This window comes from Megachile rotundata, chromosome 5 (assembly GCF_050947335.1).
Source record: "Megachile rotundata isolate GNS110a chromosome 5, iyMegRotu1, whole genome shotgun sequence".
NCBI lineage: Eukaryota > Metazoa > Arthropoda > Insecta > Hymenoptera > Megachilidae > Megachile > Megachile rotundata.
Window position 1 is genome coordinate 12,512,586 of NC_134987.1, and position 25,719 is coordinate 12,538,304.

The 25,719-nt window shown below is 34.6% G+C and overlaps 3 protein-coding genes across 4 annotated transcripts in view; all 3 read left to right on the forward strand.

Annotated features, from left to right (window-relative positions):
* The window catches only part of TpnT (troponin T, skeletal muscle), a 107,795-nt gene that overhangs the window by 50,730 nt on the left and 31,346 nt on the right, over window positions 1-25,719 (forward strand). The gene's annotated exons all lie outside the window — the stretch shown is intronic.
* On the forward strand, window positions 1,981-3,877 carry LOC100877764 (serine/threonine-protein phosphatase Pgam5, mitochondrial). Its single transcript, XM_003701708.3, has 5 exons — window positions 1,981-2,434; window positions 2,796-2,974; window positions 3,098-3,309; window positions 3,452-3,582; window positions 3,654-3,877. The coding sequence occupies exons 1-5, from the start codon at window positions 2,268-2,270 to the stop codon at window positions 3,796-3,798; spliced, it is 834 nt and encodes a 277-aa protein (XP_003701756.2). The 5' UTR covers window positions 1,981-2,267; the 3' UTR covers window positions 3,799-3,877.
* Window positions 5,548-23,974, forward strand: LOC100879777 (uncharacterized). Of its 2 annotated transcripts, none has more exons than XM_012281657.2 (7): window positions 5,548-5,796; window positions 11,696-11,786; window positions 17,890-18,093; window positions 18,169-18,310; window positions 19,032-19,231; window positions 19,994-20,146; window positions 21,875-23,974. In XM_012281657.2, exons 1-7 carry the CDS (start codon window positions 5,763-5,765, stop codon window positions 23,112-23,114), a joined length of 2,064 nt encoding a protein of 687 aa, XP_012137047.2. In that variant the 5' UTR covers window positions 5,548-5,762; the 3' UTR covers window positions 23,115-23,974. The 2 variants fall into 2 exon arrangements, with proteins under 2 accessions (XP_012137047.2, XP_076387660.1); XM_076531545.1 differs by lacking the exon at window positions 5,548-5,796 and adding an exon at window positions 9,915-10,005.

Genomic DNA, 25,719 nt, shown 5'->3' on the forward strand with positions numbered 1-25,719 from the left:
TTTTTTTATTTAATTATTATAAAGTTTGACACGTTGATATAAGCTTAAAACATACAAGTTTAAAAATAAGCTTGTATGCTAGAACATATTTTATCTGAGGGAATTAAAGACATGTTAAATTTTATTCTCTTTATTATTTCAAATAACAAATTTTGATAAATATTGTTTTTTGAGCGAGCGAGCCGAAGGCGAGTAAAGCTCTTATACTTGACATTGCAACTACTTTGTCCGCGTTTTTCTTTTGCACCACTCAACCAATTCTCGTCAAATTTTGCATGCACATGTGTATGTACATCCAGATGGACATAGAAAAAAAAAATTTTAATCGGACTTGCTACGAACGAATAATCACCGAAAAACCTGATCCTAAAAAGTAAGGGTCCGAACACGCGTATAAGGAAAATAAAAAAATGAATATTGCGGCACATTGACGACGTAATATGGTTCCTGAGTGATTTAGAAACAAATTTCTATTAAGGTTTGATGCGTTTTGATGCCTAATAAAGCCAGGAAATCAATTTTTGTCGAATTTGATTTAAAACGGTACAGGTGGCGCCATCTAGCGGTGAAAGTTGGAACTACGAAAAACTAAAATTTCGATTTTCTCGAAAACTAGGAACTTTTCCGAAATTCTGAGATATACAAATTGTTCCTCGTCGCCTACGGAATCGAATGAATCTAATTATAGCCTGCTAGGACCATTATTAAAGAAAATAGAAAAATAGCCCATTTCATGGACTAAAAAATTGGCGTCCATCTAGCGGTGAAAGTTGGAACTACAAAAATATAAAAATGCGATTTTCTCGAAAATTAGCGAACTTTGAGTACTTCCGAGGCTCAAAAAGTGTTGTGTGATCACATTAGAAGCAAAATAATGCAACAAAAGCTTCCTAAAGGCTTTAATATAGAAAATAAAAAAAATGTCATTTTATGGAGAAAATTTGTGGCGCCATCTAGCGGCGAAACCGCGAACTAAACTGAAAAAACGTATGTCCGAACACGCGTTAAGGAAAAATATAAAAAGTAATATTTCGCAACTTTGACGGCGTAGTATGCTTCTTTAGACATTTTAAAGCAATTTTTGTTCAATAAGTTATTCATTTTTTTGCCTATTAAGCCCAGAAAATCAATTTTTATTTGACTTCTTAACGCGTGTTCGGACATACGTTTTTTCAGTTTAGTTCGCGGTTTCGCCGCTAGATGGCGCCACAAGTTTTCTCCATAAAATGACATTTTTTTTATTTTCTTTATTAAAGCCTTTAGGAAGCTGTTGTTGCATTATTTTGCTTCTAATGCGATCACATAACACTTTTTGAGCCTCGGAAGTACTCATAGTTCGCTAATTTTCGAGAAAATCGCATTTTTATATTTTTGTAGTTCCAACTTTCACCGCTAGATGGACGCCAATTTTTTAGTCCATGAAATGGGCTATTTTTCTATTTTCTTTAATAATGGTCCTAGCAGGCTATAATTAGATTCATTCGATTCCGTAGGCTACAAGGAACAATTTGTATATCTCAGAATTTCGTAAAAGTTCCTAGGTTTTGAGAAAATCGAAATTTTAGTTTTTCGTAGTTCCGCCGCTCGCCGCTAGATAGCGCCACCTGTACAGTTTTGAACCGAATTCGACAAAAATTGATTTCCTGGCTTTATTAGGCATCAAAACGCATCAAACCCTAATAGAAATTTGTTTCTAAATCACTCAGGAACTATACTACGTCGTCAAAGTGCCCAAATATTGCGCTTTGCATGTGCAATAGAATTGACATATGCGGCTCATGTACGTATCGCATTGCTGACACAAAATAATTAATTATTCATTACCCGAACATTATTTATGAACTTTTATGATCGGACCATGTAAATAATGCATTGCTGACCATTCTTTAATCATAAAAGTTCATAAACTGTGCTCAGAAAGTGAGTAATTAACGATTTTACATATTCATTGTCGTGTATATTCATCCTACGCGCCGCCCGCGTATGCCACGGAGGAATAATTACCGAAAAACCATATCCTCGTAGATTTTAATACAAAATTGAATTTGCTCGTGCTTATGTACTTGACTTTTCAACTTTTTTGTCCACGTTTTTCTCTTGCACCACTCAACCAATTCAACCGGATGACACGGTTGACTATTTTTGCTTTAGCGTGAAATTTACTCGCTCGCTCAACATTGTTAGGTTAGGCGCGGAGCGCCTCAATCAAACAGACATAGTTTACATGTGTTTATACATAGTGTGTGACCGTATGGTGTCAAGCAATCATGCCCATAAGTCCAAATTTTAGGAAATGGATTACAGGAATCGGTGCAATAAGTGGTGCCGTATTTTTTTATCCGAACGATAGCGATAATAATGAGGTGCCAGAAAAAGAAACTCCTTGGATACCAACCGCTACACCTTGGACCAAATGGAATCATAATTGGGATAGGTTATATTTTGTATTATCGTTATCAATGTTTATAGAAATATTATTGACCCGTAATTTACTCGGGACATGTAATTAATATTATTTTTCTTTAATAAATGATTGAAATCAAACTCCTCACCAGTTATTTTAATTGAAAATTACTGTGCTGGAAAAAATGTTTTGGTATATTATTTAAATAAAATTAGTGTGATCTTAATTTTTCTTTTTGGACAACAATAATTATTTTCTTTGTATAATGAAAATATCTGTTGTAGGTGTATCATGGGAGATTAATATTTGTATGTCATGTTTAATCATGTAGATATTTCTTTCTAATAATTAGTTATTTTTAATCTATTTGTGCTTATAATTTTATTTATAGACGAGATCCAAAATGTTTAATAAATCCAAAGAAACTAGATAGCTTAAACGATGAAAACAAGTATAGCAAAGAAATAGTAAAAAAGACGGCACATGCAATACGTCATATCATTTTGGTTCGTCATGGGCAATATAATACAAAAGCAAAAACACAGGCTGAAGGAACACTTACGGATCTTGGTAAGCAAATTTTATGTAATTTATACTTTGATAATCTATCATTATTCATATGATATTTTTATCTATTATTTTAAATATAATTATAATCCTATATGCGACTAAATTAAAATTTAAACTGTTAAGGTAAACAACAAGCTGAGATAACAGGAAAGAGATTGGATGAATTGGGTTTTCCGTATACAGTACTAGTACATTCAACAATGATTAGGGCACAACAGACTGCTGAAATTATAATGAAAAGTCTGAAAAATGTAGAAGTAAAAAATGATTCACTTCTTAATGAGGGTGCACCGATTCCACCTGAACCATTAATTAATTGGAGGCCTGAACTAAATGTATGTAGCTCTTTCACAAATATACACAAGGATTTTAATCTAAAAATTGATCAGAAATAGAGTCGAGAATTATAGAAAGGATTTTTGAATATCTATTTTCCAGAAAGTTCAAACTATGTATATTTAAAATAACATTCTTTAGTTTTATACAGATGGACCCAGGATAGAAGCTGCATTTAGGAAATATTTTCATCGTGCTGATCCTAGCCAAGAGAAAGATTCTTATACAATTCTTGTTTGCCATGCAAATGTTATTAGATATTTTGTATGCCGGTAAATGATTTCGTGTGTTATCTATTTATTTACTTTATTAACGCTTCATTTAATAATTTTATTTATTTTAGAGCTCTACAATTTCCACCACAAAGTTGGTTACGTCTAAGTTTAGGTCATGCAAGTATCACATGGGTCACCATTTACCCTGATGGAATTGTAACACTATGGATTTTTGGTGATACTGCTCATATGAAGCCACAATTCATTTCATAACTAAAATCAAATGTATCATGAAATATTTACAGTATTTTTACCTCCTGTTATTTTCAATTTATAAATGATATAAAAACAAGCTATGTGTATGTATTTATTTCCTTTTTCATAAATTACATCATGATGATTATATCATAGAAAATTATATCTGTAATAAAATTATGCATTTAATTTTATATAAATATGAGCAATATGATAGAGTAGCAATATTTAAGTTCATATTTATAATAGATTATTGTACAGTAGTGGATTTACAAAGTTAAAAGCATTCGGACGTCTACTTCTTTTATACATCTAAAAAATTTAAATTTTTGCAGGCTTAGTATTTCAGCCACCTAGCGGTGAAAAGTAGGAACTAATGAAACTACAGTTACCAGGGTGTGTAGTTCATCCTGTTCGCCGGAGAGATGGCACTGGTAGTACCATTTTGAGAAAGCGCGGGAAAACTTAAAATTTTAAAATATATGTAAGAATGAAACCTCCAAATGTTTTAAATTTCTCAAATTAATTACTTTTCGATAAACTATTGTCTTTCACACGTTATTTATATATTGTGTCATAGGTGTACTTTTATTATAAATATCATGTTTGCTATTTTTATCAGAAAAGGCAAATTTATATTTGAGTGTACTTGTAGTACTCTATGAAAGTAACAAAAATTTTCAAATTCCTAAACTTCATTATTTTACAATATTTAAATTCTCAAAGTTTCTAATATTTTTAAGATTACTTACATTTCAAGAGAGACTTTTTAGAGACTTAAATATACAAACATTCAAATTTCCAAATCCCACAATTCCCAAGTCCTTAAATTTTCAAACCTTCAACCCCCAAAATTGTTAAATACTCAAGTTTCCAAATCTTAAGATTCCCAAATTCCCACACCATCAATGTCTGAAATCCCCAAATTCGATCATTTAAAATTTACAATACTCGCTGTCTGGACCCTACCATTAGCCGCGGTGGCTTTAATGATTAATCTTCCTATCTCTAGCGCACCTAGAGAATATAGATATTTAGAACTACGTCCATTCTCTTCATAACAAATGCAACAGATCTTGGTAGAAAAGTGACCCGTATTCGATGTTTAATTTACACGAATGAATTTTATTCCTTTCACTACCATCGACTATCCAACAAAGAAGCCCAAGAGCAAAGGCTACACAGGAAGACGAAGTCTCTCGAATTTAATAATACTAACAAAATAATTAAATTATTTCAATAAACACATATTGTATATGAAACAAAAAAAAAGAAATTAAGTATAGTCACTTCAAAAATGAATAAAAATTGAAAATACAATAAAAATTAAAATACAGTTAAATATTTATATGAACAGAAATAATAACTGAACTTAATATAGTAGTAAAATCAGTAATTAAATTATATAAAAGATAACATTTAACATTAACCAAAATCATCAAATAAGTGATGCCAACAAGATACAACAGAGATCAGTACTAAATAAAAATTACTATTCACAAAGCAACAATATTTAACTCAATTCCTCATTAAATCCGACGATATAAATTAACGTCGAATACGCTCATACAATATCAAGTAGTCAAAAAATAAGAGCGACATTCACAAAAGAGAGAAAAAAAATTTGCCTAAGAAATTACAATAACTCCGTAAAAGAAGAATATAAATTCGATATAAGTGGAGGTTGGTCGCGAGGAGCCAGGAGGGCGTCGTGGAACGCCGCTGGCCACGTGACCCGCCACCAGAATCCGCGGCGTCCGCCGAAAATCTAAATCCGTCCGAGCCGAGAAGAAGAGGCACCCGCCGGCCTCCGGGACTCTCGCTCTGCCCGAGAACCGCAAACGCGATAGTCAATAATTGCCTTTTGGGTGTACCGGATCGGGCAGACAGTGATCGTGGACCGCGTGCCCACCACGACTTGTTGGACCTACGTGACCCGTTCCTCTGGAGCCGGCTTCAGACAGGGTAGCTAATCTGGAACGATGATACGAGTCGACGAGACTGACCCAGTGGGCGGTAAGGAACACCATTTCTCTTCGACCAACCTTACAAATCGTGGCGGCTCTTCTTTCGCTACAACGTGGCGGCTCTTCTTTCGCTCGTGTCACGACGCGGTTCGTGAAAAACACTCGTTCGTACCTGGTTGACTGTCGCGATAATAGTTGATAACTGATCGAATTGATAACTTAATCAAAAATTGAAATGAAAATGAAAAATCAAAATCAATCGAAAAATCTTTAATTGAATTTGCAAATTGTTGATGCTCGATGAATGAGAGTTTGAGACGTTGTTGCTAACTGATCGATGAGAATTTGGAAATTGATAACTGATCGATGAGGCTCAGAAAAATCGTTGATAGCTGATTGATAAGAAAACTTGTTGGTAGATGAACAATGAGAAAACTTGTTGGTAGCTGAACAATGAAGAAACTTGCTGATATTTGATCAAAAAGAGTCTGGAGAATATTTGATGCTTGATTAATGAGAGCTAGAGAAATAACTGATACCTGATCAAGGAAGACTAGGAAAGTCGTTGATACCTGATCAATGGGACTCCGAAAAATCATTAATACTTGATCGACGAGAATCCGAAAAATTGGTGATATTTGATTGATGAGACTCCAAAAAGTCATTAATACTTAATTGATGAGAATTAGAAAAATTATTGATACTTGATCGATGAGACTCTGAAAAATTATTAATACTTGATCGGTAAGAATCAGAAACATTGTTGATACTTGATCGATGGGACTCCGAAAAATCATTAATACTTGATTGATGAGAATTAGAAAAATTGTTGATACTTGATCGATGAGACTCCGAAAAGTCATTAATACCTGATCGACGAGAATCCGAAAAATTGTTGATACTTGATTGATGAGACTCCGAAAAATCATTAATACTTGATTGATGAGAATTAGAAAAATTATTGATACTTGATCGATGGGACTCCGAAAAATTATTAATACTTAATCGGTGAGAATCCGAAAAATTGTGATACCTGACTGATGGAAATCCGAAAAGTCATTAATACTAGATCGATAAAAATCTAAAAAATTGTTAACACTTAATCGATGAGACTCCGAAATGTCATTAATACTTGCTTGACTAGAATCCAAAAAGTCGTCGATACCTGATTAATAAGAACCCGAAAAAAATCCAAAATACTTGCTCGAGAATCTGAAAAATTGTCAACTACCAATAAGAATACAAAAAACATACTTGATCAACAAGAAACGAAAAAATCTTTGATGCGCGAATAAAAATAGAGATTCACAACACGCAAAAGAGACGTATAGGACGCGACTTTTCCCGATCTCGAGGAATCTCTTTCGAGTCAGTTGTTTCGCGATCGAGTGCAGTGTGTTCCAAGAGTGATTTTTCTGGAAATAAATGTTACGGTGATTCATTGGAATCTGGAACGAAGTACGAACGTCGTTCGGTGTTTGTTGATCCCCGTGAACGATCGGGATTCGTTCGAACGGAGATCGCAGACGTTTTACCAGCTGTCTCGGCGCGAAAGGGTGAAATGAGGTCGCGGTCGGTGCGAAACGACGCGTTTGTTTTAGGGACGCTTGTCGAACACGTTCGGTATAAAGGGATCTTTCGATGAACGTTCGTGAATCTACTCTTTGCACTTGTGCACGATTTTATTATTCGAGAAGTGCTCTGGCACTTTCATTCTTATGGAATGGATCTTTCTTTGGATGGAATGTATGTTTCATTCTTAGGAATTTAATATTTAGTAATATTCATACTTTAGTAAAATTGATTCTTGGAATTTTTTAGTAAAATGGATTTTATTTGAAATTTATGTGTAGGACTTTTGTTGGAGAGGTAGATTTTTATATTGGTATATTCTAAATCATATTAATGTGTTATACATCACATATTAGACTTATACATATGTTTTATACATGTGTGTATGTTACTTTGTCTAGAAGAACTTCACTGCAGTATACAATCTCAACTTCAATATATTATGTCAACTTCAATGTATATGTGTAGTACATACATACAATATATAGTATATGTGACATGTGTATATATTGACTTTATGTCAGTCACTAAAAGCTTGTTGATTTCAGTAGCATATAGTCAGAAAAGAAAAAATGTTGGTTTAAGTGGACTAGTGAGATCATATCAAGTGTAATATCATAACAGTAATATAGCAGTAAAATTTGATAACAGTGACAATACTATACTAGTGGTAGAATAGTGAAATAGAAAGGTAGTATGATAATAAAATTATAGTAAAAGATTGAGTAGTATTATATTAGTATAGTGAAATAGTAGAATAGTGGTGCAATAACGAATAAGTGGAATAATGAAATACTAGAATAATAGTAACGTAAAATAGTGAAGTATTAAAGACACTAAAATGATAAAATAATAAAATTGTGCAATAGTAAAATAGAGAAATAGCAAAATGGTAAAGTAGTGAAATGGTAAAACACAAGTGAAGCATAGTAGAACAGAGTAGAATATTATAATAGAAAAATTAGTAGAAATAGTAGAATGGTAGAAATAGAAAAAAATAGTAAAATAGTAGAATAGAATAGTGGCATTATAGAATAATAAAATAGTAAAATGGTAAATCAATGAAATAGTGATAGAGTGGTAAAATATTAAAATACTAAAATGTCTCAATAGTAAAATATTAAATTAATAAAATGACAAACTAAAACAGTGGAACAGTAGAATAACAATATAATGAAATTATGAAACAATAGAATAGCAATATAACAATGAAATACCAGAATAAAATAGTAAAATAATAATACAGTAATACAGTGAAACAATAGCACAATATAACAATGAAATACCAGAGTACTAAAATAATAAAATAAAATATTAGAATATTATAACAGCACCAACACCGAAATAATAAAATACCACGATAATGAGGCACGTGGCATATCGTAATCTCGAGCATCCAAAGCCAAATAATTAATAATAACACGTTATACTAAACGAAATGGAACGAGTAAGTATTTTGAACGGTGTACAAGGATTGATATAGTGCGTACATTGTGTACGACGGAGATGACGATTCGGTCGTTGAAGCTGGACCACACGATCAAACTACAAAAATCGCTAAATTTAAACACGAGACAATTCGATATATCTGCACAGCTTCCTGAATGTCAGAATTCATGAGTTGGCGAGCTTCCCTTGTAACCCAGTATCATCGAAAAATAGACGATTAACGTGCTATTTGATTTTGTGTGCAAAGAATTCACTTTCGATATCTTAACATTTTATTGACTACAACCATAAAAATGAACGTCGTTCTTAAATAACAATTTATTGGTACAAAAGTGGAAGACATGCTTAGATTATGGAGTTAGTACGTATTAAGATATTCTTTTCAAACTTTAGACCATAGTGAAACAGTTAAAAGTGAAAACAGTTAAAAGCTTCGTGTATAAAATATGAACTTGACATAATTTTCACTAAATAATTCAGAATGAAATAATTTTGTGAGAGAAAAAATTTAACATTGTAAAATGTAATTTTTTAGAAAAGATAGTAACTGAAAAATTCCGAAGAAATCTTTCAAATTAGAATATTAGAATGTTCAATACTTCGAAGAGTGACCTAACCTCTACAAATCTTTGCAGAGCAAACTCCTTGTACAATTTGTTCCTCATATATAATTACACGATACAATTTGTTTCTCATATATAATTTCAATCCACGTTATTAATAGATACAATATCAGAGAATATTACAGAATATCCTCCTTTTTATTAGTAACTATTTAGCTAAGTCCTTGACGTAGGTCATTGGTAACCATCGCTAACGTGTGAAATACTTGAGCACACAAGTTTCGCAAAAAGGCACTCTAGCGGAACTTGTTATCTGTAAAGGAATTTGAGTCGAATTTCAGCACGATCAGCTGCCGGCCTCGAGCAACAAAAATCTCAAAATGCACGTTCCATGCGATTTTATTCCTATCGACGCACTTTTATCGTTCTCTATACAGAATGTATCGAGACAGGTGGCAGAAGATAAATTCCGTATCTTACGATAAATTAAAAACGCACAATAAAATGTTTACATTACTTCGTTTTCGAAAAATTGTATACGTACATGATCAGTTAACAAACCCAAGTTGTTCTTGCAGTCAGAACCATTAATAAATGTCACAGTACAATTGTTAAAACGTGTTTCAAATTTGTATTGTTCATAACATTGTTGTCGTCGAGTCCGATGAAACTGGGTAACTTGAGACTTGGCCAACACGTGCATTCCATGCATTTGCATATCTGATTGTTTAACAAAATGGACGTTGAAATAGTTACACATTTTTATATATATAATTAGTGAAATGTTGTATATACAACCATAATATGGTACATACAGCCATATGATATGTTTAATATGATATGATTTAAAATACTTAAAATAAAATGTGGGGGTTTGCAATTAAATGAAAAATTGTGGATGTACAAATTTCAATGTAAATTTCTAATAGACTCTCTTTATAATTGCATTTGGTGGAGTAACAGTGGAAAATTTTTGATGTTGGCAATATTTTGGATTGAATAGGAAATTTTATATTGTGATCTGTTACAAGTTAATGTAATACTTGATGACACAACGAGTCAAATGACAGCGTGTCAAATATAGAATATGTCGAATGCACAACTCGTCGGAAATATAGTGTGTGCAACGTACTGAATGTCGAATATACAACTTGTGAAATTTACGAGTCGAATATACAACGCGTTATGTACACAATGCGTCAAAGATACAGCTTGTCAAATATACAATATGTGGGGCATATAGTGAATTGACTATACGTGTCAAGTAGAGAATGTATCGAATACATAATTCGTCAAAAATATAGTACGCTGAATATTCTACACTTTTGATATACAACGAGTGGAATACAAAACGCTTCGAATATTTAACGCGCCAAGTACTCAATGCTCCGAATACACAACGCGCTAAATACTCAACGCACCGAATACTCAACGCGTCAAATACATAACGCGTCAAATACGCAACGCGCCAAATACTCAACGCTCCGAATACACAACGCATCAAATACACAACGCACCGAATACTCAACGCGTCAAATACACAACGCACCGAATACTCAACGCGTCAAACACACAACGCGTCAAATACACAACGCGTCAAATACACAACGCGCCAAATACTCAACGCTCCGAATACACAACGCATCAAATACATAACGCACCGAATACTCAACGCGTCAAATACACAACGCGCTAAATACTCAACGCACCGAATACTCAATGAGACAAATACACAACGCTCTGAATACGCAACGTGTCAAATACACAACGCGCCGAATACTCAACGCGCTAAATACACAAAGCTCCAAAAACACAAAACGTCAAATACACAACGCGCCGAATACTCAATGCTTCGAATACACAACGCTCCAAATATACAACGCTCCAAACACACAACGCACCAAATACACAATGCTCTGAATACTCAACGCTCCGAATACACAATGCTCCCAATTTACAATGCATCGAGTACACAACGCATAAAATATACAACACGTCGAATACACAGTGCATAAAATATACAATGCTTAGAATTGACAACGCGTCGAACGTAAAACGCTTTCTAATACGGCACGTGTCACTTCACCTTCAGCCAACAAAGCATTTGCAATCATGTTTGTCAGTCAGAAAAGTAACAGCCTTTGACATTATTATTCTTGCACTCAACATAAATGAATAATACAATATACATAGTGTTGTACTACTACACATCAATACTGTAGTGTAATACATAAATATAAATAGTAGCACTATTACACAAAAATTGTAATGGAGGTGTACCCTCCCAAAAGAACTACAAATTAGAACAAGAAATAAATACAATCCAATAGCAAACAATTTATAATTGTATTTCTCTAATTTCAGAAGTCGAACCAAGCTTTCCCTATCGAGATGTGACGGTACGTCGAGGCGTGGAATTCAAGGATCATTATGACATCCAATCAGAAATCGGACGGTAAGTGTGATCACATCCATCGCGATATCAGTTTATACTGTTGCATTTCGCTGGTTGTTAACAAACACAATGTTTCGTGCCAAGGACGATCGATCGATCGGTGCGTTCGATCGATAACGTCATCGATTGGCAAGTTTTCCGTCGAGGATGCTCGCGATGTCCTCGTGATGGCACGCGAAATTCGCGACGTAGCTTTTTGAGGTTGACATTCGCGCAATACGAGTCCCTGCATGACGTTCGAAAACGATCATCGTAAATACGGTCGCAAAGCCACAGGGCTGCCTATGTTGCTTATGAATTTTGATGCGATATGCACGTTAGCGCAGGTTACGCAATGATTATACAAGCTGCCCTGAAACTCGGATACACGCCTCGGGTAAGCCCGGGAGAAATGTTTCAAGGAAAACGCAATTCACGTTTTCGATACTTGGGAAATTCATGCGAACTTTCCGCTTTGCACAATGATAAGGTTGTGTGTGGGACTAATGGTAATGACATTTCGAACAATGCTGGAATGTATCATATTTTGAAGTAGGGTGCATTTGGATTTTCTTGGAAATTGACACGTTTTTAGTTTTTCAGTTTTTAAGTTACTGAATTTTTTAGTTTTTGAGCTTTCGAGTTTTCAAGTCTCATTTTTCAATTTTTCAATTTTTCAATTTTTCAATTTTTCAATTTTTCAATTTCTCAATTTCTCAATTTTTCAATTCTTCAATTTTTCAACTTTTCAATTTTTCAGTTCTCAAAGTTTTCAATTTTTCAGTTCTTCCATTTGTTAATTTTTCAAATTTTCAATTCTTCAATTTTTCAGTTCTTCCATTTGTCAATTTTTCAATTTTTCAATTTCTCAATTTTTCAACTTTGCAGTTTTTTAATTCTTTCATTTTTCAATTCTTCGAGTTTTCAATTCAAGTTTACAAGTTTACTAAAAAACCTAAAATTTGGAAAGATGTGAACTGCTATAATCATTAATTTACAAATTCAGAAATTTAGAAACTAGAAGTTCCTTGAATTAGAAAATTTAATAGTTATAGTATATGAAATCGTAAAATTGCAATTTAGGAATAAAATATTTCCAAATAATGGAATTTTTTAACTCAGAATATCAAAATATAAAATTTGAAAAAATTGAAAAGTTTAGAAATTAAATATTCAGAAATGTCACAACATTCTATCAGCTTCATGAATTTCCCACATTTGCAATTCGCCGATGGCAATATAACGCGAGTCTCTTTCATAACATCCCACATGTTCCCCAAAGCATACACTATAAAACACACAATACAATTTCCATAAAAATCCAATACAAGTTGTATAAAAAAATTTCCCCTCATATCGAATAAAAATCTTGAATAATTAGTTTCGCAGTAAATCCATTCAATCAGATCTATCTAACGAATACAGATCTATCAGTACATTTTCCGATATCGTTCGATCGATTCGATCATTCAGATTCTATAGTTCACTAATAGTTTGTCATTGACATTCAGATGTTACCTTTGGCACCGGTCCATTCGTCAATACTTTTGTTTGCGTCTACGATCGCTATCGTGTCTCGGTATTCGTTCCCGATTAAAAATAAAAATCTACCATTCGAATCGCGCAACTCTTTTCTATTGTTCCCTCCCGAAATTTGCGATGTTTATCAACATGTTGCACAAGGTACGATGGAACGGGGAGAAAAGCAACATAACATATCACTTGGGAAGAGCGAAAACATGTAGGCAGCGTGTAAACGCAGCTTTACTGGCTCGTGGGAGCGATATTGTCTTGCACGAGAAGATCATTCAAGTTCGAATCTCATTCATAATGGCAGACACGCATAGTAACCGAAAGATTACGATGTATACAAGACGAGAATACTACGTTCGCCGGAAGGAATAAACACGTCAAGGTTTCAGACATTTTACTTCCTCCTTCTTGGAAGGGTTTTGTTAGGTTCACACGGTTAAGTAATTTATTATCTGTACTTTGGTCGGTGTACTTCATAAATCCTCATTAATTTTGCTTGGAAGGATGCAGATTAATACTGTTGTAATTTTACATTTTTATATTTCTTATTTTATGATTTCTCAAGTTTTCAATTTTTCACCTTTTTAAATTTCTAGATGGAAAATTCTTTTACAATTATATGGGGAGTTTTTTGAACATTTGTATATTTCTAATTTCTCCAATTACTTAAGGTAACTTCATAATTTCTCAATTAACCAATTTTCCAACATCCTGTCTTTCCAAATTTCGAGATTTGAAAATTTAAAAGTTTGAATTTTGTATATTTAAAAATTTGAAATTTTTATATTTTCAAATTTCTGAATGACCAATTATCCAATTTCCAAATTTTTAAATGTGGAAACTTAAAGATTTAGAAGTTTAAAAACATGAGATTTTGTGAATTTGACAATTTGGACAATTTTTTAATTTTTTAAATTTGCAACTTTACATATGTTTCATTTTCAAAATAATAAAATTGAAAATTTCTATTTATATGAATTTTTGTTTGTATTTACAAGTGTATATATTTATATAAGTTTCTATATTTGTATTTATAAATTTATGTATGTACACATTTGTGTGTTTTTTAAAATTTATGTATGTACATATTTTTTTATTTATAAGTGTATGTATGTATATATTTTTCTATTTATAAATTCATGCATGTATATATTTCTGAATTTATTAAAATATACATACATAATTTTGTATTTATAAACGTATACATACATGTCTATTTTTAGAAAATTATAAACTTCTCAATTTTCCGTGTAAAATTCCTAGACTAAAAACCCAATTTAGACAATGATGTATCACCATTCGATCGAAGCATGTCAGTAGCGTCCCGACGCAGGGCGTCTGAGCAACGTCCGGCAACTCGACGCCTGAACGTCAGTCACCGCGAAAAACGCATTATTTATAGCCGCGGTAAGACCTTGATTACACGACGTGCAACGCCGGCTGCATTCCGTCATTATCAAGCTTCGAGCTTTGATTCATTTGTAAATGGGTATTGTGAAGTGAATGTTCGTTTTTCACGATTGGCAACACTCGAAAACGTATTCGATGGAAAGCAGCCAATTCGATAACACGATTGCCATGGAATGAGAACGATTCGAATTAATTGCAAAATATGATTTATGTTCGTTAAGCTGTTAGCGAATTGTCGATGATGAGAGAGTCTTACGAGTTCATTTGGAATTTTAAGTTATGAATGAAAATACCTAACTTGTTAGAAAACCTTAGTCACTCGATTCGTGAACGTAGGCGATAAATCTGAGCGTGAATTTGCATGCACTGAATTACAATTTGTAATTCATGAATCATTCATTTTTTATCCTGCAAATTATTCCGGGAATTAAACGTAAGAGTTGACTGTTATTATTACATATTATGTTATGTTATTACATAATATTTTATTGTTATATTAACGATGTGAAGGAGGCAAATTTTGCGCGGGAGTTTTGATGCTTATACATTGTTTAACCAGTTGCTGTATACTAACTTGCTATTATACTAACAATATATAGTAGAAAATTATACATACGTATTTTTAAATCTTGTAATTTCATTGTTTTTCACATTTGTAATCAGTGTTGCTGTAAGTAAAGAATGCGCGGGAATTTTCAAATTCTTTAATCTTGTTATTTGAAAATTTTTTAACCAGTGTTTCTATTTATACTAACAGTAGTAGCAAGTTATATGTAGGTATTTTTAAATCTTGTAATTTCATTGTTTATACACTTTTTTATCCGTGCTGCCATAAGTAAAAAATGCGCGGGAATTTTGAAAGTTTCCAATCTCATTATTTGGAAACATTATAAAATCTAAAATTTAAACAGTTAAAAGCTTACAAAATTGACAAATTTAATAACGCAATAACATGGATAGTTTACAAATAATTAATGAACATCGTATAAAACAGATTTATCCAAAGTTATTAGAACAGGTTCATAGCGGCGCTACGTTATTTTCTGGCAGATGTTCCATTTTGATAATTCTTGCTTACGACCCTGTTGTCCATGGTACACTCTACTAACTTACTGACTCACAAACTTGGCTTGGTGACAGGCTTGTTATAGGTTACACCACTGCGTTTTATTAAGAGAAGGTGGCTGCTACTTCCTTCATCAACGGTCTACCTCCTCTCGTGTCACATATTATTTCCCTTTACGAATATTTCTTTGAACTATTGTGCGACATTGTTCAATTATTCTGCGACATTTATTTATGCATCAATCAAAAACTTTTATAATGCAACATAATGAAACTGTATTTGCGACGTAGTAGATTTATTAACACGTCGATTGCAACGTGTATCGTTTTTGGTACACGATGAACATTATGCGCAGGCCAAGTTATATTTTTGTCGGTAAAAGGTTGACAGACGAGGACGGTATCGCGTGGCTAATTTGATGGCATTTCAAATTTCCAATTTTGGGACTTGGAAGTTTAGGGAGTTGAGATTTAGGTGATTGGAAAGTTTGTTACTTAAAATTGAGAAAGGGGGTGTAGAATTTTAGAAGACTAGAAATTTAACAATTTAGAAATTTAAACACTTAAAAACATACAAGCTTAGAAAGTCAGAAAATTAGAAAATTAGAAAATCAGGAATTTACAGAATAAATAATCTAAAAATTAAGAAATGTAGTAATCTAAAATGGCAGAAGTTTAAAAATGAAAAAAAGTAAGTAAGAACATGATAATTTAAAAATTTAGAAATTTAGCAATTTTGAAATTTAAAAACTTAGAAACATACAAGCCTAGAAAATTAAAAAATCAGGAATTTACAAAATAAAAAATATAATAATACAAAAAAGAAGAAGAAAAATTAAAAAAATTAAATAAGAACAAAATTTGTGCTCAGTGCCCCGAAGTGCCCCATCTTGCCCTACGATCCCGGTTATCCATCGCCAGCGCAAAACGCGTGTTAGTAATGAAACTCCCGAGAAAAAAATAGATACACTTTCCTTTATATTTACCGTTCAATCTTGTTGGCTCAACGCGTACGGTTAACATTTTCAAAGCTAAAAAGAATTCAAGTTCTTGGATGGTATTTCGTTGCGTATATTGCTTGGCACAACAGAAACCGCAATAAATTCAAGGTCCCTGCAGCTGCGGGCGTAGCATTTATTGCATTAACGTTAAATAAAACGAACGTTGCCATCCGAATGAAATTCTGTCGCGTGTAAATCCCTTCTGGCAGGATTCAAACTTCATTTTCCTTCTGATCGCGTCGTTATTTTGCACTATTTTCTGCGTCTCCTCTTGTTTCCTCTTAATCCTGATAACCTTGACAAGCGGAGCTACGTGGCAACAGAAATTCCGAAAACCTGTTTGCAACCGGAATAAATTTTAATACGTACTTCAGAAAATTTAAACAACTAGACGTGCACGAAAAAAAGGAACAATGGATCTATCTTGCAGGAAACTGAACGTGCAGAATTTCGCAAGGTCGAGGTTCACGGACGTAGCCGTTCACGTGTTTGAAACGTTCACCGGAATATCAATAAGAACGTCTCTTTGTGCTGCCTCGTTGCTATTGTTCGTAATGCAAAATTTACTGCACATTCATCATTTCGCTATATAAAATTAATTCACTTATTTTAATATTCAAATCGTATGGTTAGGTCGAAAGCTTCGTGGTCAATTTTTGGATTCTGCTAATAAAATTCTGTCTCTTGATGACAATAATTATTCACGTACTGAGACATACATGACATCTATTAAGGTATTTTTGAATTTTTTAAACCAGTGTGCAATTATGTAAAACTGTATGTTTTGGTGTTTTTAAATTTTCATGTTACCTTTGACAAAATGTCTGTCAGAAAATTTCAAGATTAAAAGTTTCACGATTGAAGTTTAAGAATTATCTTAAGATTGAATCTTCAACTCTGTATGATTACCCTAATAAAAAACAGTAAAATAAAAATATGAAGACAGAGGAAAAATTTCTGTATTATAAGAGATAGTGAAATGAGCACAATGTGGAAAGATTTTTTGGTTACGGTTTTTGAACCGTCCTAATGTGGCCCGAGCGGAACTATTCTGGTACGAATAAGCAAACGGGAATCTTTGCATTCGCGTGAGACGAGTTCGTTCCTATTTGCAGAGGAAAATTTGGCACCGTTTATCGATGCAAGGAGAAAGCGAGCGGTTTGATGCTGGCCGCGAAAGTGGTGAACACCGCGAAAAAAGAGGATAGACGAGCCGTCGAACGAGAAGTGGAAATTATGAGACGGCTACAGCATCCCCGACTGATTCAACTCTATGATGCCATCGACACGGGCAAACAGATATACGTCATTTTGGAACTGTAAGAACTTAACACTGTGTGCTTACTCTGCTTTGATCAGGGAAATTTCCATTATAGCTGACTTTGTGTTTCAAGGATCGAAGGCGGTGAACTGTTCGAGAGAGTGATAGACGATGACTTTGTGTTGACTGAACGCAGTTGCACCGTTTTCATGAGACAGATCTGTGAGGGTATCGAATTTATTCATCGTCAGAATATTCTGCACCTTGATTTAAAGGTTAGTTGCGTTTTTAGGTGTTTTTTTAACAGTTGGCAATTTCTGATAAATTTTGTATCTGTTATGTGTATGTAGTTTTAGGAGTATATGTGTGTTAGTATAGTTTAACGATTTACTAATGTAATAATGACTTTGTAATTTAATTACCAGTTTGAAGGTAATAAATACTCTAACAAGCACTCAGATTTCTAACTTAGCAATGAGAAGTTAATAACTTGAAGCTAATAACTAATAGAGCTAGTTAGCTACTAATTTGCAGTTAACTCCTTAAGAGCCACATGTAGATTAACATGTGTAGCTACACATGTGGCGCTCACTACAATTGGAATGTGATAGACTCATATTTTCGCTGCAATTGAATTTTAGTTTCAATTCTAATTACAACTGTATCATCAAGGTTTGCTGAAGGCAAAATGTGCCTAACATTTTAACATTCTTTAATTGTCTTAACGTTATAGCAATAATTATATAGCTGTGAATGATGCATCTGCCTAGAAATTTAAAGGTTAAGAGCCTAATAACTCATCACTTATTACCTAAATAATTATTAACTCCTAAACTACCTAATTTTCTAAACGGTATCTTAACAAGCTAGCAACGCAATTAGCAGTAAATTAATAAATTTTGTTGATGAAGCAAGAAGCTGAATAATAGAATGAAGCATTTACCGTATCAATTTGCTGCAAAGGAGGTACTATAAATGAACATTCTCTGTTCATAGCCGGAGAACATACTGTGTCTGACGAAGGAAGGTAATAGGATTAAAATCATAGACTTCGGACTTGCGAGGGAGTACGATCCAAAGAAGAAGCTGCAGGTTCTATTTGGCACGCCGGAGTTCGTTGCACCGGAAGTCGTAAATTTCGATCAGATTGGTTTCGGTACCGACATGTGGAGTATAGGCGTCATCTGTTACGTACTGTGAGTTTCCTTTCGATTCCACTTAATTTGTCCTCAAACTACTTCGCAAGAATTTCCGAATATCACTTTTTACATCTTTATATTCTTTCTTGTATCTTGCAAAGTTTCTCTCGGTACAAGTTTCCGATTTTTTACTTTTTATTTCTTAAATTTATTATTGGTGTATTTTGTCAAGTTTATGGATTTTTGTATCTTTAGGTTCTTGTATCATATAAATTATAGAGTGTATTCATAGATTTCAATGTTTCATATCTCAACTCTTTAGATCTTGATGTCCTTGGATTTCAATGTTGCTGCAAGTTACCCTTCGACTCTAATATCTTTAGATTTTAGTATTCTTTAATTTCTAGTTGACAAAATACTTGGATTTTAACAGTTCTACATATTCCTAGATTTTTTAATTCTCATATTCTTGAAAGCTTATGTGTACTCCTAAATAACTTATATTCCTGTATATAGAAAATCCATATGTGATAGCCCTAAATCATAGTCCATCACCAAATTCCTATATTCGTATAAATTATGTCCTAGACTGTTACATTTACATTCATAGTATAATTGTAATACTCTTCCCTTATTGTATACATATATACATACATACATACATACATGCATACATACATACATACATACATACATACATACACACACGTATAGTATAAGAACCACATATCTACATGTCTCTAAATTCCCATAACTCCACATCCATTCCTACATCACCACATCCCTTCTCAGTTAATTAAAGAATGATTTGGTTTCCAGATTATCCGGATTGTCTCCGTTTATGGGCGACACGGACATCGAAACAATGGCGAACGTCACGATCGCAAAATACGACTTCGACCACGACGCATTCGCCGACATTTCCGAAGACGCCAAAGACTTCATTCGTTGTCTGCTAGTCAAAGACAAAGAGTACGTATCGCTTGTTTTTTTACGATATTTACACGATAGCTGATTAAAGTCGAACATTGATCCGTAATATCAACGAAACGGCTCAGATAACGGAATGCAAGAACAGAAGGTTGCCAAGAGAATCTCTCGTTCGAATAATCTATGAATCGATCGTTTCGTCCGCTAGACTAAATAGTCGGCTGTTCTAAATTATTGCGTCAAACATTTCGAACTACGACGTGTAATAGTCTGGTAATGTGGATCGTTGCTTCGTTCACCAGAAACAGCAACGGTGCAATTAAATTCACGATATCTGTTCGTATCTAATACACATAAGCCTACATGAACAGTGGAATTCGTTAAAGTAAACATAATTTACGACTTAAACATTTGGAATATTCAGTTCAAGGATAGGATTGAATGTCCTGGTAGTTGACACTTATTTTAAGTTGCAAAAGCTTTCCACTAACAAAGTTTCTTAAACAGTGTTGTTTGAAGAACTATGCATTTGTGTGAAAATTACCTTCGTGCTTTGTCATGTTTTATTCTATCAGTTACTGCTTCATGGACCGATTATAAACTTTTAAGAAACTTGTGTCAACTTTCACGGTTTGATTCAATTTGTTAAAGCTTTCTGTTTGCTTACTAAAACAGAGCTTCGAAGGAAAGAGTTCTTGTATTTTTAGTTATCTGGGCAGTTTTGTAACTCTTTCGTAAATATTCTTCGACTTTCTCTCTCTCCCTTTGTGCCTGATTAATCCCCAGCATGTTTTCTTCATTTTCCACGATCTTTTCATCGAAATCAATAATATCTCGGACAAAGTTGTTAGAATCACTGTTACCAAACTTTCAAGTTCCAATACAGCGACTCGTTTCAAGCTTTTCAAGCTCTAACAATAGTACGAGCACGAGCTACTTCGAGACGAATTGAATCAGAAATCGATTGATCGAGTTCATGCCGACGGAATAGTTTTCGCCCGTTCACGAACAGTCTCCTTGCTGACCTGCTGCCACTCGATAACGGTCCAAACATGAACAACAAGGAAGCGGATTCATCGTTTCATTTTCCGTCTCGAGATATTCATTTTGGAACACTTTACATCACCGATATGCACCCTGCACGTTTCCACCTCACCATCCACACACCATTCGCTTCCATCGTTCAAAACACACTGCAGTCTCGCTATATGGCCCTCGACAAGAAAGTGGTTGTATAAACAGAAATTGTTCCATGTGGTAATTTCTTATCACTTATTATATATGATCAATTAAAATTCAACTCTCTTTATATATTAGAAAGGTTGGAATGTTTGACATTTTCAAGTTTAAAGGATTTATACATTTCTAAATGGGGAAGTTTATACATTTGCAGGGTTATACATTTCTATATCAGAAAAAAGATAAAATTTTAAGTCTATACATTTCTTTCCTGAATTTAAAGATATGAAACTTCCTAATTTCTACATTAAAAATTTCGATATCTGAGTTCTTAAACTTGCAATATCAGCAGTCGAAAATCTGAAATCTCCTAGACTCGATATTTCTAAATTTAAGAATGTCTAAATTGATCATTCTAAACCTACGGTTACTATAATATTATAATACCAGTAGTGTAACAGTCCACCTAAAAGACCTCAACGGGCCAAATAGCGAGACTCCACGGTAAATGCTCCTCGGGAAAAAAAAGGGAGAGAGAGTAAGGTACGAATTCGAGAGTGATCCTCACGAGGAAGCTGTCGAATCTTTCAGAAAACGAATGTCGGCCGCTCAGTGCAGGGATCACCGTTGGTTGTCGAAAAAGGCGAGCAAGCAGCAGGTCGAGCAAGCGTCCAAACCACAGATTCCGCAAATCCACGAGATACCCCGTGTGGAGATGAGCAGCCCGGACGAGCTGGACGTGGCCAAGGACAATCTGAGGCTGTTCGTAGAACGTTGGCGGGAGCATCCGAACAGTCCGTACATGATCGATACGCCCCAGTACTTGCCGCGGCTGAACTCGATTCAGGATCGCGAGGACTTGGTGTCGTTAAAGGGCCACAGTCCTTCGCCATGTGCCAGTATCTGCAGCACGCCGTCAGAAACGGCAGAGGATTCTCCCAGAGACAGTCACAGTTCGTTCTTGACGGTGCCTGGTCTCGGTTTCGAGAGGAGGGCGTCCGAGGGTATTTCTATGGAGAAGTCGCGCGCTGACCCGGCTAGCCAGATCATCCTCGCTGAAGAAATAATCAAATTGTCCGAACACCTGCGTACTATAGCGATGGGAACGTGCATCAAGTCCGAGGAGGACGCTCGACCCGCGGAGAGTCGACAGGAAAAGCCGGAGGACAAAAGCAGGAGTCGTAACGGTGTCCACACGAAGAGCAACGGTTTGGTGTCCAAGAACAGCGAGTGCAACGAAATCACCGAGAAGCTGTCCAGCATAATGCAACACAGGAAGCTCAACGGTACGACCTTCCACAGTAGCCGTAGTTTCGAGAAATACACAGAAACCAACAGCGGTAACGTGTTCTCCTTGAAAAAACAGAAACAGAACGCTGAAGAGAAGAGCTCCTCCAGGAAGGAGGATGGAAGCGAAGAGACCGGCAGCTCCGTCAGGACCGTCGAAGAGAAAATGGAGTCGAGGAACGTCCGATTGTCCGGAGACGGGGAGATGGATCTGACACCGCCATGGCGACGTCCCAGGGTGAAACATCAATTCGGAGAGACCAGCCGAGACGTTCCAAGGATCTCTGGACTGCGAAACCTCCACAAGAGTCTGAATCTCGACGAACCGACCAGCACCAAGGATCTGTTGCTTCATCTGCTGGAAGAGTGGGACGGTGTCGCCACACGGCCTTCCGGTGTCGGCCGGAAGTCCGTGAGCGTCGACTGGTGCGGCGAGGAGTCGGTCGGCAGGAAAACCATGAACTCTCTGGCCGAGTATTTTCAAGCGAGACAACAGAAATCGACGGCTTCCGGTTCGACCGCACAGAATTCCGTGCATCGTTGAATGGAATCGTTCGGTGATTCGAGGACCGTGTCGGATTTAGTTCGTCGAGATGGCGAGCATTGTGAAGTTCTCAGGGCAATACGAGAAGCGTGATCGACGAGGGTGCATCCTTTGATATGCTCAGAACTTGTGAACAACAATGCCGTTTCCGGTTTCGATGAAATTCGAGAAACTCTAATGAACCTGCAACACGATCATTCGTTTCTGGCTGATTTAACGGGAAAATTTGACACGTATTAAGCATTTGGTGAATTGTTCTCGTTTTTGGATTCGAGGTTGTTTCTGATGTTGTCACCTTTTTGCTTCGATGAAATTTTCTGACGAATTTTATACCACAAAAGACATCTTTTTAGTGAAACGGAGTACAAAGGTTTATCTGCATGTAATCGTAAGCTTTGATATTAAGATGGTAACTAAATTTTCATGTATTTTAAATGCTATAATGCAATTGAAAAGACACGTACCATACAAACGAAAAATCAACTCGAATACTATTCCCTTCGATTTAAAATTCAACAATAAATTTTGTAAAAAAAATGCAAAGGAATTTAGTTGCCAACTCAATAGTCCGTAGGCAAGAAAAGAAGCATATCAAACAGTTATTGATGTTGTTAAATGTTCGACTGCGATATATCGAAGATTGTTTCTATTTATTATGCACGACACGTGCACGCGTATGCAATATATTATTTATACAGGTTTAAGTTATGCAATAATTATAAGCGAGTGTAACAACGTCCAATTTCACATTTTATCAGACTGTAACGTGATCGATCATCGTGCTCACATGTCTGTGCATATATCCTTGTTTTAATGTATTATTTATACTATTATATTTAATACAAAAATTCATAAATCTATACCCCGAATGTTTTCATTTCATGAACTCCATTTTCACAAATTTCGTAATAAACATTTTTCCCCAGTAACTACTGTGATGTTTATTTTAAACAATTTAACGTGCATGAAATTTGTCGTTTGCAACGTGGCACGTATAGCATGACAAAGTCTGGAATCTGTTTGGGGATGGATTAGCTGTGGTGAGCTGTCACTTGTAACGAGAAGATTGAAATATGGGGAGTAAGGATATGTGGACTTAGTTTTGGGGGTTGGAGACATTAGGGTTTAAGGATATTGGAGTTTTAGGATATCGGGGTTTAGGGTAATTGCAATTTTGGGGATATCGGGATTTAGGGATACTGGGATTTAGGGATATCGGGGTTTAGGGATACCAAGATTTAGAAATACTGGGGTTTAAGAATATTAGGATTAAGAGATATTGGAATTTAGGGATATCGTGATTAAGAGATACTAGGATTTAGGGATACTGGGACTTAGGAATATCAGGGCTTAGGGATATCAAGATTTAGAAATTCTGGGGTTTGAGGATATTAGAATTTAGAGATATCGGGATTTTGAGATATTGGAATTTAGGGATATCGTAATTTAGAAATACTAGGATTTAGGAACACTTGGACTTAGGAATATCGGGACTTAGGGATATCGAGATTTAGAAATACTGGGGTTTGAGGATATTGGGATTTAGAGGGGTTCAGGGATACTGGGGTTTAGCGATATCAAGGGTTAGAAATATTGGGGTTTGAAGATATTGGGATTTGATGATACCAGGGTTTAAGGGCATTAAAGTGTAGATATTCCAGAATTTAGGATATATCAAGGTTTAGAGATATCGGAATTTAGAGATGTCAAGGTTTAGAGATATTGGAATTTAGAGATGTCAAGGTTTAGAGACATTGGAATTTAGAGATGTCAAGGTTTAGAGATATTGGAATTTAGAGTTGTCAAGATTTAAACATATTGGAATTTAAGGATATCAAAATGTAAAATTATCAGGTTCTATATGTACAGAAATCTACAAATGTAGAGATCAAAGTATTTAGAGATATCAAGGTTTAAATATATTGGAATTTGAGAATATTAAGATATGAAAGTATCAAGTTCTACATGTATAAAAATCCAGAGATGTAGGAATCAAGGGATTTAGAGATCTAAAACCAGAGGTATCAAGATTCAGATAAATCGTAGTTCAAAATATCTGGGTTTAGAAGTATTGAGATACAGGAACATTGTAATCCAAAGATATTTAACTACAATAACTGATACTAAAGTCCATAATATAATGATATTTGAATTTAGAAATATTGAAATGTAAAAATATATTACCCAAGAAATTAAATACATTTCAATTTTATAGTAATATATTATAATATTTATTGAACTATATTGTATGTTACAAACTGTATGTTACCTGTATCTTACAACTGTATGCTACAAATGATGTTATGTTTACCATGCTTCATAAATCTCCCTACGATTCCAGACTTTTGGAACATCTAACGAATTAACACTAGATCTACCAACCAGTCAAAACGTCTGGTTTCAGATTTCTCATTTTATAATACAAAATTTGATTATCGTGATTTTATGGAAATGTCTGTCATATCTTGTTGAGGTAAAAACTAGTTCTATATGTTACTTAATGCTTTAGTATTTATTTATTTTTAATTCTTCGATAAATGAGCATTTAATGTCGGTAGTTCTAGTGTTAAACAAAGCAAGCCAACAAAGTAATTTAACAAAGTAA

Bases quoted from the DNA above. Each gene is read 5' to 3' on its own strand.
- LOC100877764 (XM_003701708.3), top strand. From the start codon at position 2,268: ATGCCCATAAGTCCAAATTTTAGGAAATGGATTACAGGAATCGGTGCA. The intron at 2,435-2,795 runs GTTATATTTTGT...TTTTATTTATAG, and splicing joins TGGAATCATAATTGGGATAG to ACGAGATCCAAAATGTTTAA. The intron at 3,310-3,451 runs GTATGTAGCTCT...AACATTCTTTAG, and splicing joins ATTGGAGGCCTGAACTAAAT to TTTTATACAGATGGACCCAG.
- LOC100879777 (XM_012281657.2), top strand. From the start codon at position 5,763: ATGATACGAGTCGACGAGACTGACCCAGTGGGCG. The intron at 11,787-17,889 runs GTAAGTGTGATC...TCCTATTTGCAG, and splicing joins ATCCAATCAGAAATCGGACG to AGGAAAATTTGGCACCGTTT. The intron at 19,232-19,993 runs GTGAGTTTCCTT...TTTGGTTTCCAG, and splicing joins GGCGTCATCTGTTACGTACT to ATTATCCGGATTGTCTCCGT.